The sequence below is a fragment of the Solea senegalensis genome, linkage group LG1, assembly GCF_019176455.1.
Source record: "Solea senegalensis isolate Sse05_10M linkage group LG1, IFAPA_SoseM_1, whole genome shotgun sequence".
In the NCBI taxonomy this organism is placed as follows: domain Eukaryota; kingdom Metazoa; phylum Chordata; class Actinopteri; order Pleuronectiformes; family Soleidae; genus Solea; species Solea senegalensis.
The window spans coordinates 21,194,560-21,210,173 of NC_058021.1; the positions used below are offsets into that span (position 1 = coordinate 21,194,560).

General features: G+C 41.3%; 2 protein-coding genes across 2 annotated transcripts; one reads left to right on the forward strand and one right to left on the reverse strand.

Moving 5' to 3' along the window:
- Positions 1-158: 158 nt before the first annotated feature.
- On the forward strand, positions 159-10,160 carry pck2 (phosphoenolpyruvate carboxykinase 2 (mitochondrial)). The gene is made up of 11 exons (XM_044032002.1): positions 159-531; positions 4,586-4,798; positions 5,477-5,661; positions 6,172-6,242; positions 6,338-6,473; positions 6,558-6,745; positions 7,303-7,465; positions 7,658-7,870; positions 8,069-8,206; positions 8,300-8,395; positions 8,759-10,160. The coding sequence occupies exons 1-11, from the start codon at positions 500-502 to the stop codon at positions 9,226-9,228; spliced, it is 1,905 nt and encodes a 634-aa protein (XP_043887937.1). The 5' UTR covers positions 159-499; the 3' UTR covers positions 9,229-10,160.
- Positions 10,161-10,830: 670 nt separating this feature from the next.
- On the reverse strand, positions 10,831-14,064 carry ppp1r17 (protein phosphatase 1 regulatory subunit 17). The gene is made up of 4 exons (XM_044032015.1): positions 13,965-14,064; positions 13,225-13,315; positions 12,525-12,665; positions 10,831-10,969 (listed from the first exon to the last, which is right to left on the reverse strand). The coding sequence occupies exons 1-4, from the start codon at positions 14,055-14,057 to the stop codon at positions 10,899-10,901; spliced, it is 396 nt and encodes a 131-aa protein (XP_043887950.1). The 5' UTR covers positions 14,058-14,064; the 3' UTR covers positions 10,831-10,898.
- Between the last annotated feature and the right edge of the window lie 1,550 nt (positions 14,065-15,614).

Consider the following 15,614-nt stretch of genomic DNA (forward strand, 5'->3'; position numbering starts at 1 on the left):
AGAAACAGAAGGAGTCTTCGTGTGTGTCTTTTCCAGCTGTGTGTGTGTGTGTGTAGTGGGGGTGGCTTCATGCTTAGTGTTCCTGGGCCGTTTCCGTGTCTTGGCTCGCGTTTCCGGGTTTCAGCCTCCTCTTCAGCGGTAAAAGCCGGTACAACTTGCATCAGCCGCTCTGTCTGTCGGTGAACCAGTGCAACAGCAACAGCAGCAGCAGCAGCAGTAGGAGCATGGGCAGAGGCAGAGCAGCAGCAGCAGCAGAGTTCAGGACTTAGATACACACACACAGAGTAGAGCAGTAAACAGCTGTGGACTGTGTGCTCAGCAGCATCCAGGTGTTTCAGTGTGAACAAAGTACAAGGTCCTCGCACACAAACACACGCACACACACAGTGCTGCTGCAGCAGCTCTCTCTCCACTTCAGCCCTTTCACATCACCCACATGTGCCTCTTTTCCTTACACTTCCCTTTTTTATCCTAAGCTGCTTTGGTTTTTGCACTCAACATGTCGTGTCTTTTACTGGGAGTCATACGGAGGTGAGTCGCTTTTAAATTATTGAAATCATTGTCTTGGCTTTGTAACTAAGCGTACTAACCAATCTATAGGTAAATGAATGTGTTTTGGGACAGAAATGTTCAAGTTAGCTGCTCACTTGTCACTGGTATAGTGTGGAGAGTGTGTTTTCCAAACTTCCCATTCACACACACACACACACTTACTGTATGTATGAACTGAAGAGGAGGCTGTTTTTTCCCCACACTGGGTTGGACACAATTAAGTCAAAACAAGATTGAGTGACTTGTTGTTACTATCCTGCATTTATTTGATATGCTTTTATTTTGAAAAAACAACAACAACAACAAAACATACTAAAACTACATTTGGACGAATTGTATTCACATTAAACACCAGGTCAGTGTGTTACATCAGTATGGATGTAAGTAATGGAGTGTTTTCTCCCCCTCGCCCCTCTCCTGAAACAGGCTCCAGAGAGTGAGCAGCTCATGCTTTCTCCCCCCTCTCTCCATATGTGTGTGTGTTTTATTTTCTCATTAATGTGTAAGACAATGACTAAAACTATGGTGGGACCTCTGAGTTACTGCTGTGTTTTTTGATTGAGAATTTAGTGAATGGGATTCATTGCTCCACCCCTGTGCGTCCAAATGTACACCATGTACGATTTTTGTCCCTCTTTATTGGCTCAATATAAAAAAAAAGTATGCAGCATTTTGAGCACGTTCCAAGTGTTGCAGCTCCCATATGTAAACTCTGCCCTCAAGGATGTATCAGGGAGTTGTGGGTGTGTCTGTCTGTGGAGTTTGGGGATTGGCTTGCAGCTTTGGAGGTGGGTTTTGAACTTCAAACCTGTTTAACTGGAGGAAGGTCCACTGAGAGACATGCAAATGGTTACCATAACACACAGTTCTTGTAATTCCTCACCTCGTCTTTGGAATCTTGTGTGTGATCTTGTGAATCGTCTTTTAGGATTAGAAAATTAAGGCTGTGGCGATATGCTTTGTCACAATACCGGGGTGCCAATTTGATTTGTGGCATTACGGTAGTATCAATAACTGTTGATTATTGGTGCACGTCAGTTACATTAAGCTGCCCTGATGATAATAAAATGAATGCAATCAGGTACAATTGCCTTCTTGGTGTTCACTGAGCTGAAAATCTTTTTAAAACCCCGGATTGCAGCTAACACCGATAATCCAGACTCACATATGTTGTTGTTCTGCAGTAAATTGGCAACTGCAACTCAAGTTTGTTGAAATATCACAATTCTGGGAGAGAAAACACTTTTTCTTTTTTTAAGTTGCAGCAGAAGTCTCAGTGAGCCCTTGCTCAATTTGTTAAAGGGGACATATTATGCAAAATCAACTTTTTAACCATTTTAATACTGATATTTGGGACTTTCGTGGTTCCGCTTAGTGTAAGTATAGGCGATAAAACGCTCGATGTTGAATTCCCTGCGCTTATGACGTCAGCATGCGCATTTCACCGCGAATGTTACCGCCCCACCAGTACGTTTACTTCGCAAGCTCCACCTTAGCTCCACCTTGTCCCTGCGAGAGAAGCATGCGTTAGCTCATCACTTAACGGGGGATGGGGTGAGGAATGGGGAGGCAGGGACAAAGGCATGAGGGTACGAATGACTGTGGGGGGGGGATAGGTTCACAGGTCATTGTACTAGCTCAGAAACTTCTGAAAGACAGACCAGAGGGGTAACTGCCCCACCCTGCTGCTCCTCCTCCCCTTCTCCTCAGTTTAACAGTTTGTGCATGCATTCCCAATAATCCCAATCACACTGGAGATAATGTTCAGCACCATTCAGCTGGTTATAGTCATGAGTGGTATGACATGGAGGGCGGGGACATTGATTTAGTACGAAAGAGACTAAAGCGCCATGGAGCATATTTCAGAAGACTGATCCATCCTGTATCAACATTCAGACAAAAACGCCCCTTCTGTGTTTTATTTTCATCGTGTGTGTGTGTGTGTGGGGGGGGGGTAAAGGTCAGTCTGGAGTGACTGTAATACAGTAACTTTACTGTTGTTTTTGTTCAAATAATCAGCACTGAAGAGTGTTGGGGTGCAGAGACTCACAGTCCCCTCGAGCACCATCACATGATTGTGGTTCAGAGCATCAATGCTGGATGCAGAATTCCCTGTATGATATGGTAGAAGTGCAGATATTGTGATTGCGATATGATTCATAGCTCGATTTTAGTCAGACTAACGTGTTTACATGACATTAAGAAAATTATTGTCTTAGTCTGACTAAAAATGCATGTAAAAGCACTGAGTGTCTCAACATACATAATCTTAAAGCTGCAAGTCTGAGAGCGTCTTAGTCCTTAGTCCGCAGTGTATTAAAATACACATTTCATGGCATTTTTTTTTACAAGAACTCTAAATTGTTCCTTTCAAAATGAGGTCCAGACAGAGATGTGATGAAATCTGTCTGCTCACACATCAATGGTTAATCAGCCGGTGGAGCAGAGTTTGGACCTCGAGTCTTGCTGAGCACTTTACCCTCTCACTGTCACATGTTATCTTCTTTCCATACATGAGTAGAAGAGAGTGCGTGTATGATACAGACACAGCCAGTGTGAGTGACTTCAGTTGACAGGGGCGTCTGTTTTCATTCTTTCAAGCAATGAAATGCAATTGTTCTTCTTTTATCATCACCACTTAGAATGAAATCTGAAATCTGATGAACATGTTAACAATTTTTAGAAATAATTTCCTATAATCTCTTAGACCTTTCTATTTTTCTTAAACCCACAGAGACATCACATATGTCACATATCGGACCCAATATACATTTTTTAACATAAATAAACATAGTTTTTTGATTAAACAAACAAACAAAAGGAGAAGGCAAATGTAAAACACAAACAGAAAATACTTTGACTTCTGAGGAGCAGAATAGAAAAACCCACAAACTTGAGACACAGGTGAATCACATTAGGGCAAGGCAGGCAATCAGGAGCGGAGACAGGACAGTAAGTGAAAATACTGCAAAATAAAACAGGAAAACAGGTCCGTAAAGTTAAAAGAAAAGCACCTCGGGGGTTATGACAGGGAGCTGTGTCAGATACCTAGCAGGTCATTTTTCGACTAATGCCTTGTAAAGTTAAACTGTCTAGTTTACGGGGGCATTAAAAGCCTCATCATGGAAGTTTCAGTGGCAGTTTCCACTGATAAAATATGGCTGCAAAACATGATTATTAATAATCAGATAACCGTTGACCGGTTGACCGGTGAAGGGTCATGAGCAGAAAACAACAAACACATTCACATCAATTATACATATTGTGTCTGAAAGTGTGTACAGGTGTATTGAAGTTTGGTTACATACATTTTTAAAGAAATTAAATTACCATTATTGCCATTCAATTGTTGCCCGCAGAGTGACACGTTTATAATACATAAAACTGAATATGTACATACACATTTCAAGGGGTCACATGAGATCATCCACACAGAGCACCGAGATAAACAAAAGAACAAAGCACCACTGACATACTCACTCACTGGTTTTTCCATTGTCAGAACACGAGAGACGCACGCACACAGAGGTGTGTGTTAACAGTGTCCATAGCAGCACTCCATTCAGTAGCTTGTGTTTGTGAACATCATGCTGCTTACAAACAATACACGGCCTCCTCTCTGCCTCTGTGAATGTGGAAATGTCTCATTCAGTGTCACAAGTTACAGTAACAACTTAACAAGTTAATAATTACCTAATAGCACTTATTTGCATTATTACATAATAGATGTGGGTATGTTGTAAGTGAATGCTGATCATGTTCTATCAATTAGTCAATGAGTCAATCAGTTAGTTGTTTGGCATATAGAATGTCAGAAAATGTTGAAAAATATTGATTGGCGTCTTCCAGATAAACATTCGAGTAGTCATTCGATAATGACTACTATATATTATTTATGTATATAACGTCATTTTTACTGGTCTATCACAACATGTCACATCATCGCCCCTGCATTAAGATACGTATTGTATCACCATATTCCTGTCAATACACGGCCCTAAAGATTCCCGTTCTCTTTCTTTGTTTTCTGCAGGAAAGGTGGCGTCGGGGCAAATGTCAAGGTTCGGGCCCTGTCCTCGCTGTCCTCGCTGCCCTCTGCAGTGGCCGAGTTTGTGAAGGGAGCGGTGGACGAGTGTAAGCCCTCTGGCGTCCATGTGGTCACGGGGACAGCAGAGGAAACAGCCAACATCCTGGCAGGTCTGGAGAGGGATGGGATGGTCAAGAAGCTTCCTAAATATGAAAACTGGTAAGAGGCTTTTTGGCCATGCATCATAAACAATAAACCGTAACCACAGAAAATGAAGTCACACATGTTTTGACAGATCAGGACAAAAATAACTGTAAATTACAGTCGTTATTTATTTTATTTTGAACATTTTACAGTAGCAATGTGGTAACAATAAGACAATAGTAGCATTTTCACACATTACATGGGTGATGTCCTACAATTAGTCTCATTACCAAGTTATTACCTGCATATTACTTTGCAAATAAAAGTATTTTTATTATATTATCTCGTATTAAAAAGCTATTATCAAGTGGGAAATTGTTGTAGAAATGAGATTTTATTACCATAATATTACTTCCCTATTAGAAATCTATTACACACCTAATACCATGTACTGTAATGAAAAGTGTTACCTTTTTTTTTTTTAACTGAACTACACAATGTTAATTCAGTCCATTGTTAACCTCCCATAACTGAAATACATTAACATTTTACATTAGTTCTCACTTTTGAGTTCACTTTTAGTTATACTTTCCTGCCCTTAACTTGAAAAAACCCAATTAGTATTTCCAATGTTTTTAGTGTCTAGAAATTGTAAGGTGCAGGACCCAATATGTAAACTCGTCAAATACAGTGATGAACAGATTTTGTATTCATGTTGAATTCTCTTGCGTGACTTTCTTTTTACTTTGTCAGTTGGTTGGCACGTACAGACCCTAAGGACGTGGCTCGGGTGGAGAGCAAGACTGTCATTGTGACCAAGAACCAAAGGGACACCATCCCCATCCCCGCTGACGGCGTGAAGAGCCAGTTAGGCAGCTGGATGAGCGAGTCAGACTGGCAGAATGCCAGAAAGGAGCGTTTTCCTGGCTGCATGGCAGGTATGTTGTCGGACGATGATAAACATCCTCTCCCTTGTTGTCATAGGATGTCCGTCTTCAACTTTCCTCTACACACTGTCTTTAAATTTAGGTTTTCAAACTAAACGAAAACCACCTATTTACAAAAAAAAAAAAATGTGTCAAAAAATATTAGTAACTTAATATCAAGTAAAAAAACAGTTTTATCCTCTCAACGCTCCTGGTATTGGGTGTGGTGTCATCAGGTGTGTCTGGTATTCACCAGTTCTTCCCCTTCATTTCTTTTGTGTCTCGGCTAGATATTTATATATCCATAATGTATGCAGCTATAGAAATAACTAAAATAAATAAAAAATGTTGTATCTGTAACTGTATCGCAGCGGAGCTGCTTTTGTATTTTATGTTTCATTTGGCAAAGAAATGGCCGTGACTTCTCCAAAGTGCTGCAGTATATTACAATAATCTACAACACGGCAACAATACAGCTCATATTCTCGAGTTGATTTATATGCTCCTCTTTTATCCCTGCAGGTCGGACCATGTTCGTGATTCCCTTCAGTATGGGTCCCGTAGGCTCCAATCTAAGTAAATATGGTGTCCAGGTACTGACTGCTCATCTTACCACTTATATGGAAGCTTATTAACACATAAGACCAACATGTTGATCAGTGTGACTGACATTTATTTATCCATCAAGGTGACGGACTCGCCGTACGTGGTGGCCAGTATGGGGATCATGACACGTATGGGAACACCGGTCCTCAACAAACTGGCCGAGGGAGTGGACTTTGTCCGCTGTCAGCACTCTCTCGGGCGACCTCTTCCCCTAAAAGGTGAATGATTTCAAAAGCTGAAAACAAGTTGTATTGCTTCATAAAAGAGGATGTTACACATACTTACTCTTAATTTTCTTGCAGCCCCTTTGGTCAACTCCTGGCCCTGTAACCCAGAAAAGGTGCTGGTATCTCACCTGCCCGACACCAGGCAGATTCTGTCCTTTGGTAGTGGATACGGAGGAAACTCTCTGCTGGGGAAGAAGTGTTTTGCCCTCCGCATCGCCTCCAGCATCGCAAGGGATGAGGGTTGGCTGGCAGAGCACATGCTGGTGAGAATGAAGGATGTCCTGTTAAATTAAAACTCAGAACTCTATGTGTGTTCACTGAAATGTCAACATATGGTGCAAAACATTGGCCGTAACATTTTGTCTCTATCATTTATGTCTCGAACACCGAGTGGAAAAATTAAATTTGACACCAGCCACAGCATTGATCACAATTATACATAACTGAAAATAAATTAATCACCTTTGCTGTTTTTAGAATGATTTTAAAACGTTTATACGCTGTTATAACTAACTGGTTCTTTCTGAAGTTATTTATTAAAGGTTCAGTGTGTCAAATATAGGGGAAAGTATTTTCATCTGGAAAATATTGAAGATAAACTATAGGTTCTTTATATACATGTAAACATTAACTTCATTCCCCTGGTGAAAAGAACAGTGTTAACAATTATCTTGAAAAAGAAATTGCAGAATTTCTTGGTTTTTTTTTTCTTGTCGGTGAGGCTCCTTCTGTTTTTAATTGACAGAAAGGTTGAGTTAAAAAAAAGAATGATTTGTCCTCTTTATTACAATTGTTATTCACCACTTGCTCTCCTCCTCAGATCCTGGGTATCACCAACCCTCAGGGAGTGAAGCGTTACATAGCAGCAGCTTTCCCCAGCGCCTGTGGTAAAACCAACTTGGCAATGATGAAACCGTCTTTACCCGGCTGGAAGGTTGAGTGTGTGGGAGACGACATCGCATGGATGAAGTTTGACAGCCAAGGTGAGACTCATTGAGTTACTCACACGGCGGGGTAGTGGTTAGCGCTGTTGCCTTGCAGCAAAAATACCCGGGTTTGTGACCCAGTTAGAACAAGGTCATGGACTCATGTTCTCCCTGTGTGTACTGGTCCAAAGACATACATGTGGAGGATGAAGCATTAACATAACTCTCATCACGCGTCTGACTCTGCAGGGAAACTGAGGGCCATCAACCCAGAGAACGGTTTCTTCGGTGTAGCTCCAGGCACCTCAGACAAGACCAATCCCTTCGCCATGGCCACCATAGCCAAAAACACTGTGTTCACCAATGTTGGTGAAACCAGTGATGGAGGAGTGTGGTGGGAAGGACTGGACCCTCCTGCAGGTGTCACATTCACAGACTGGCACGGCAAATCCTGGAAGCCAGGTAATATTTCTATAAGGTCATTAAACTTTATGTTTGATTGTTGGTTCAATTAAAGTGAACCGTCCTGGTGTAAATGTCATGTAGTGACCTGATCTGTCGCAGTTTGGACGTATACTGCAGATTGACTTCACCAAATTACTGTGACACTAAATATCATCAGCTACTTAGATTCAAATCTTTTTTCTTGTTTGTAAACAGGAAGCTCGACTCCCTGTGCACACGCCAACTCCCGCTTCTGTACTCCGGCCGCTCAGTGTCCTATCATTGACCCACAGTGGGAGAGCGAGGAGGGCGTTCCCATCGACGCTATCATCTTCGGAGGCAGGAGGCCAGAAGGTTAGCGTCACGTGTTTCAGTGTATTTAAGTAAGGGGAGGGACAAGGGAAAGTGACAAGTAGCTGTTCATTGATCAACTGTTGGTGTTTTCAGGAGTCCCTCTGGTCTACGAGACCTTCAACTGGCAGCATGGAGTTTTTGTTGGGGCTGCAATGAGGTCTGAGGCCACTGCAGCTGCTGAGCATAAAGGTACAGACTCACACAGGTTTCCTACAGTCGAACGTCCCTGTTAATTAATCATTACTGATCTACACCACTGTAGCGTGTGTTTTTAACATTGACTGTCTCTTTAAGGTGATGTAATTGGATGATGAGGAACTTGATGGTCCCTTTGCACTGCAGCCATTTTGACAGGTTTCAGCAGGAAACACACATGTGTGATCACATTAACGTCAACCTCTTTCAGTTTAAGTAATTTAGGATGTGAAGCTAATTGGAACACCTGTGCTTTTCTACCTTTGTCCAGTCAAAATGGCTGCTGTGCAAACAGGCTCATTATCACTGCTATTAAAGTCTTAATCAGACTTACAAAGCATTCTTGTTTTTCTTCAGGCAAGACAATCATGCATGACCCCTTCGCCATGCGACCGTTCTTCGGCTACAACTTTGGCGACTACCTCGCTCACTGGCTGAGCATGCAGAGCCGAAAGGCGCCCACTCAGCTGCCCAAGATCTTCCACGTCAACTGGTTCAGAAAGGACCCGAGCAGCGGCGCCTTCCTCTGGCCGGGCTTTGGCGAAAACTCCCGTGTCCTGGAGTGGGTGTTCAGGCGCTGCAGCCGGGAGAGGGAGGATGAAGCTGCCAGGAAGAGTATTATCGGTTGGCTGCCAGAAGATGGTGCCATCAACACTGAAGGCCTGGGCAGCGGTGTGGATATGGGTGCGTTGTTCGATGTGCCCAAAGCTTTCTGGCAGAAGGAGACCAAAGAGTTGAGAGCCTACTTCACTCAGCAAGTCGGAGCTGATCTGCCCCCGCAGGTGGAGGCTGAGCTGAAGGCTCTGGAGGACAGAGTGCACAAGTAAATCCATTGTGACAACACAAACAAGGCGGTCGTTCCCCGTGAGGCAGGATCACATCATTACGGTGCAATCGGAGTCGCTGCCTGGGTTTACAAACAGAGAATGAAGATCTGGTTAGTTAGGTTAATCCAGTTTCTATGATGCATAAAAAGATAAAAAAAAGTTTGGTTGACGTGTTTGGCTGAGACCTTGCCGTGGCGCAGAAACATCCCATGTGTCTCTCAGCAGAGGGCATGAAAGGATGTGCCAAAAAAAATAATTTACATGAGTAATACTTGTTACTGGCAGACTGATGAGATTATCTGAACAAAGGGTTTGTTTACGGGTTCTCTTTGGAAAAAAAAGAAAAACGACGAGTATTAGAATTTCTCTGCAAATGAAAACCCAGTCAGTGATTATTTTTTATCAGATAAGAATGAAATGACAGAGGTGGAATTGAGGGAGACGTTAATTTACAATGCAATACCTTCACTTTATCACACTAATGCTTCAACACTGACAGAATGGTGCTAGGTTGGTGGTGGCAGGGAGGTTTAATTTAACGTGCAGGTTGGATTCCTGGAGGTTAAAGGAGCCAGTGTCACTCCCTCCATTCACCTACAAAACCTGTCATTGTGCTGGAGCTCAATCATTACGACCTAGTCGTGCCTTATTGGATGTTAAAAAATAAGGTCCTTTTTTAAGACAATATTTTGACCAAGGAAAGTAAACTTCTAACATTTCTAACACTTTTAGATGCCCTTTTTATTTTAAATGAAGCCTGTAAACTTTAAATTAAGTCTGTAAACTACTCAGACTCGGGATTACTATGCAGGCGATATTTAGACATAAAATGTTCTGCAATGGACCAAAAAAAGGTGAATGTGAAAGTGTGACTATATTGTTGAATACCAAGGTTTTTATTACAGTGCAATGAATAAATATTTTAAAACAGAGACGATGCCTCGTCTAAATTTGTCACTAACCCGAAAATAAGTCTGAAACAAAATATGATGCGATATACAATAGACAGAGATATACATGGTGTGCGTGGCGTGTGCAGACTCACTTTCACTACATATGTCCTTGTTGAAACTCCTGTTTGTGTTGACAAACCATTTGTTGCCTTGCAATGCAAGTGTGTCGTGGAAGTTGTGAAATAAAGTCTGCTAAAAATGAATAAGCTGTGTGGACAGACGTTTTCATGGCTCTGTCCCACTTCTGTCACTGACGGCAGAGCAGCTGATGCTGAACACAATGGTTTTAATGTTGTTGTACAGGTAAAAAATAAGATTGACCGGAGCAGCAATTTAAAGACTTGTGTCTCAGGTTTGGCTTCCATTGTTTGAGTAAAGGTCAGAGACACGTCTGCTGCAGACATCTGCGCCTTACTGTTTAATCTTTGATTCTCTGACGCAAAAGGAGAGACTTTTTGATTTATTTCCACTCGGCAGAAGCTAATCTTTTTATGCAATTATGTCTAATTGCTATACCTATTATTCCCCAGATTATAATGAGACAGTGATGGTTTGTTAGTAGTATTTGCAGTTTGAACCTGTGTCATGAAACATATTAAAGCTGTTTTCTTTCTTTGTTCCGTAAGTAGGAAAAAAAAGGACGAGGCCATTTTTGGTCAAAAGAACATTTAATGAGACAGCGAACACAAAATATGTCTTGGCAACAAAAGAAAATAATTAATTATTCACATCCTTCTCTGCATCCTCTAAGTGAACCACCTGCTTCTCCGCCTTGAGCTGTCGCACACCTAATGAATAGGAAACAGAGACTGTCAGAAACAGGTTCACTGTGATATTTGGGTGGAGAGGCTTCATGTAAACAAGATGAGTGCAACAGTGTTATAAAACTTTCAGCTTTCCTGATGCTACATGTTGCACACGTCTGGTAAAAATCTGCACAATGATACTTTGAATTGTTGTTTTTGATGATCCCAGAATGAGCCTTTCATATTTATATCAGGGGCTTTGTCAGCTGTACAGAGCTGTACTCTCTATGCTCAGAGATGACACTCAGGACATCAGTGAACAGACGGGCTGTCAGTTCTATAAAGTAAGAATAAAGTAAACATTGCTTGAGTGTTGAAGAAGTCTCGTAACTCCTCCCATGGACAACATCACCTAATACACACTGACGTGACTAGTAGGCCTCCTACTGGAGAACTGAGTCTTGACAGCTCACTCCCTGCGTGGGCAATAGATCTCGTCAGACCGGACGGTGGTGGCCAAGCCTTGCTGAAAGTCATCATGGTGTCTCTGAAGGCAAAGACCATCAGAGCAGCTTGTTCTGCGGGGGGAACCCTTTCAACCAGGAGCCAGTGTGCAGTTTTGCACTCTTACAGAGTCCAACAAACTCGCATCCCCGCACTGACATCTTATTTGAGAATCCCATTCACTGACACCAGAACAGTGTACTATATTGCAATGAAATCGGGCAGTCCCCTTGTTTCATGACATCATTATGACCACACTTGACCAGAGCATAAACATTTATATTATCGTGTTGGAAGAGGACAAAACTAAAAAATCCCTTTACACCAATCAACGTCTCAAAAAATGCCAGGAAGTGAGCCCTGATTTAAATTAATGTAATATCCCTGTCATGCTCCGCCTTTTTCTCCACCCATGTCTCCTCCTTTTCCCCCTGCACTCCTCAGCATGCAATCAGTTCACCTGTGGCGGGAGCACACCTGCTCCCAATCATTTCATCAAGCACCTACTCCAGTCACTTGTCGCCATGTTTTTACAGACTATGGTAAATATCACGGCTCTCTTGAAGATATCAAGTGCATAGTTATTTGTTTGTCTTGTGCTTTGTTAACTGGTCCATCTCAACTGTCAACCCATTTATCAATATGCTGTTCATACTGCATTCTGTCTTTGACTGCCTGCTCTCGGGTCCAGCACTCGCCCATAACGAGTTCTCAGGGCTTAATCTATTACTTTAACCAAAGAAAATGCTCTTTTTTCTTTTACAATTGGGAGGGAATAGGCATCTCATCTCTTAAATCTACTGTCTACAGTACAAGATCCAGTAACTATGTTACTTGATATCTGTCATACACACACTAATATTAGGTGGACTCATTTCAGGTCAGGTGCTCTGTTTAAATGGACTGAACTCCAAGCTGGCCTCAAATCTCCATTGGAGAACTAAAAGGTCAAACGTGGAATTAGTGACATCTAATGGTGAGACTCCACCTAATCTAAATCATGCCTCAGCTCTAACATAAACGCCCTGAATGTAATCATAGTAAGTGTAATGTGACAATTGGCAGCAGCATTGATGTGTGTGTGGACCATGACCTGGTATCAGTGGAGGACAGTTGAGGATGGGCGTGTCCTTTCTGCGAGGTTTCTTCAGCTGGTCTTCCTCCTGAGCCTCATCTTTGTCTTTGTCATCTTTCACCACCAACTTCCTGTCCACGGAGCTCTCCACCCCCTGATCTGTCGCACACACACACACACACACACACACACACAGAAAAACACTGTCACTCAGCTTCACTGTATCTGACATTTTTAACACCGGATAGTCTCAGGTTCTCCCTCTGATGCTTTGTCCTCATGTCTACACCAGCTAATGGCTTTAAAACACAATAATGACTGGATGCTTTTTTTTGGAGTGTCATTTAACCCTCATGAGGAAAAAGACCCAGTATAGTAACCGGCAGAATCCTATTATTTATAAAATGTTCCCACTCTGCCTTCAGCTCACCAACGTAAAATCACAACATACAGTAAGTGATTTAAAAACAACACACAGTTACAATAAGATAAGAGAGTCATAAAACAAGAGATAGAAATTGTAAAAAGAGAAGAAAAGAAAAACGTAACAAACCAATAAAGCGGACACAGACAGGCAGATATCACCCTGCCTCCAATTCCATACACAATCTAATTGATTTTCTATATTTAACTCCTTATAATTATGTTCAGTACATCATGGTATTTAAAATCTATAACAGCAGTATTATTATTATTCTTGTCAGTATTATACACTTACAGTGTTTGCTCTCCTGTGTCATCAGTCGATGCTCAGGATCCAGAGTTGACCTCATACAGCTAGTCGTCATCTCTGAGGTCCTTTGGGCTTTCTGCACAGATCACATAACACACACACACACACACACACACACAGGCAAGCACACACACACACACCGGACATTGAACTGATTTACATTAATTTCTTGGACAGACTCACTCTTAAGCATGTACTCTTAAGTATAAGCTTCAAAGCATTGATTTACATTATGAGTTCTTGCGTTTGGTCCCCATAAGTGAGACAAACTCCCAAAACACACACATACACACACTTACAGTGATAATCCATTATTCATTAGTGGATCTCCTCACAAAGGAAAAGCCCTTCAGGTCTCTCTTTCTGTTTGTGCGTGGATTTCAAACCAAAGACTATGACCATCAGCTCTTTACTCTTTGTCTTCAAGAAAACATCCTTAAATCTGTCTGTTTTCATACATAATTGACATCGTTTAACGTCCCCAAATGTAATCAAACATGTCTTATCATGTTGTCAGGTTTTATATCAAAGATTATAGATAGCAATAACTTTGTTGCCTCTAATTGTACATTTTCCATGTGGATGATAGCTGACACTGAGAGAAACCAAATCATTTAAAATAAACATATAGATAAGACAAGGAAGATGCAAAAATAAAGGCAACAGTTTGAGATAAAGAGAGAAAGAAAAAAGACACAAAGAACCAAAGTGTGCTGTGGTCTTACCTCAGTCTCAGCAGTGTGTCCCAGACAGACCGGTGCAGTGTGACTGCTGTGGGTTATGAAGCTTGGAGGAGGAGCATCCTCTGTTATCAGCATCCATTATCTGCAACAGAGAGACACCCACCCCCTTCAGCCCCTTCACGCACCTCCACCTCCACAGTGTGGAGCTCCTGAATATTAATAGTTGTCTATTTCAGATCTTGTTGCACAATTTCCATTTTTGTCAGTAGTTTTGTAAAACGTACAAATGGACAGTATCTCATGCTTTGGAGGGTAAAACTAAAATGACGTCTGACAAAAGACAAATAACTCTTTAAATGTAACCTGTGCTGCTGACCTTGGCCAGAGATCTGGATCTTAAAGGGTTCAATCTGGTAAAACAAGTATAAAATAAGAAAATAACACAGTTGGTGTAGTGGTTAGCAGTCCTGCAAGTAAAAAAGCAGTGGAAAGATTTGTTAGTTGTTAGTTTAGTTAGTTTACTGCAGCGATAATGTGGATTGTCCCTGAGATTGTTTGTTGTCGTGTTCCGAGTTACACAAGCTCTGTCTGAAACAAATAAAACCCTTGTGATGCTCCAAACAAACCAATGGCTTTTGAAGTCTGTAAGGAGTGAACGTCCTCTGCTAATTCAAACATCACACTTCACTTTGAAGTGCGTCTCGTTCTTCTCTGGAGCTATTGTTCCAGACCTCCTCCTCTGCTGCACGGCAACTGCAGAGGATGTGAGTGTGTGTGTGTGTTTTTAGATAATTAAGCAAAGACGTGTATGGAACAAACAACACAAACATGTTTCACTGGGCATTCAATGTGTAACGATGTGTTTGTTTATTATCTCCTTTTAAAATGTTTATTAACATGATTTAAATAGGAAAAGGATTATTTTTCTGACAGTTGCTCAGACACACTCTTTTATTGTCACACATGATTGTGTGAAGTCTTTTATTACAAATGAATCCCCAGTCAAAGGTGAAACTGTGAATATGAAATGATGCACATAAATTATATTTTATTATATCATAATTATATAATTATATAAATAATTGGTTAAAAATGAAATCATTAAGGGGAATAAAGGGAGAGAAACAATGTGCTCACTTATGAATTCTTTACTTCCTCGAGGAAAGCATTCAAATAATAAATTAAAATAAATTACGATTACAAAATAATTAATTACGTAATTAAATTATTTTGTTGCATGTCGTGCATATAGTCATTCATCTCGTCAAATGTTAATGTTGTAATGTAATCATGTTTCACCTTTTATCATTAGTTCATGTTTAGTTAAAGTCACTCATGTCCAGTCCTGTCATGCACTTCCTGTTTTATTTTGTATTCCCTCTGTTTTCAGATCCTGACTTCCTCCCTTTGTGTGATTTTCCCCTCCAATGAGTTGCCAACCCCGTCCCTCATTGGTTTCACCTGTGTTCCCCCACCTCGTGTACAAATGGTCCTTGTTTCCTTGTCTTGTGTCAGTTAGTTTTTGTATGTCCTGTGTCACAGGCCTGTCGTTCAAGAACCACGTCACCAAGTAAAAGTTACGTTTTGGAGTATAGATTCTGATCCTCCATGTGAGTGTTTTTGTCGTTGTACTTTTGCCTTCCTCCTTGAGAGTGTTCTATGTTGTTACTTTGGAGTTGAGCATTTGAGTCC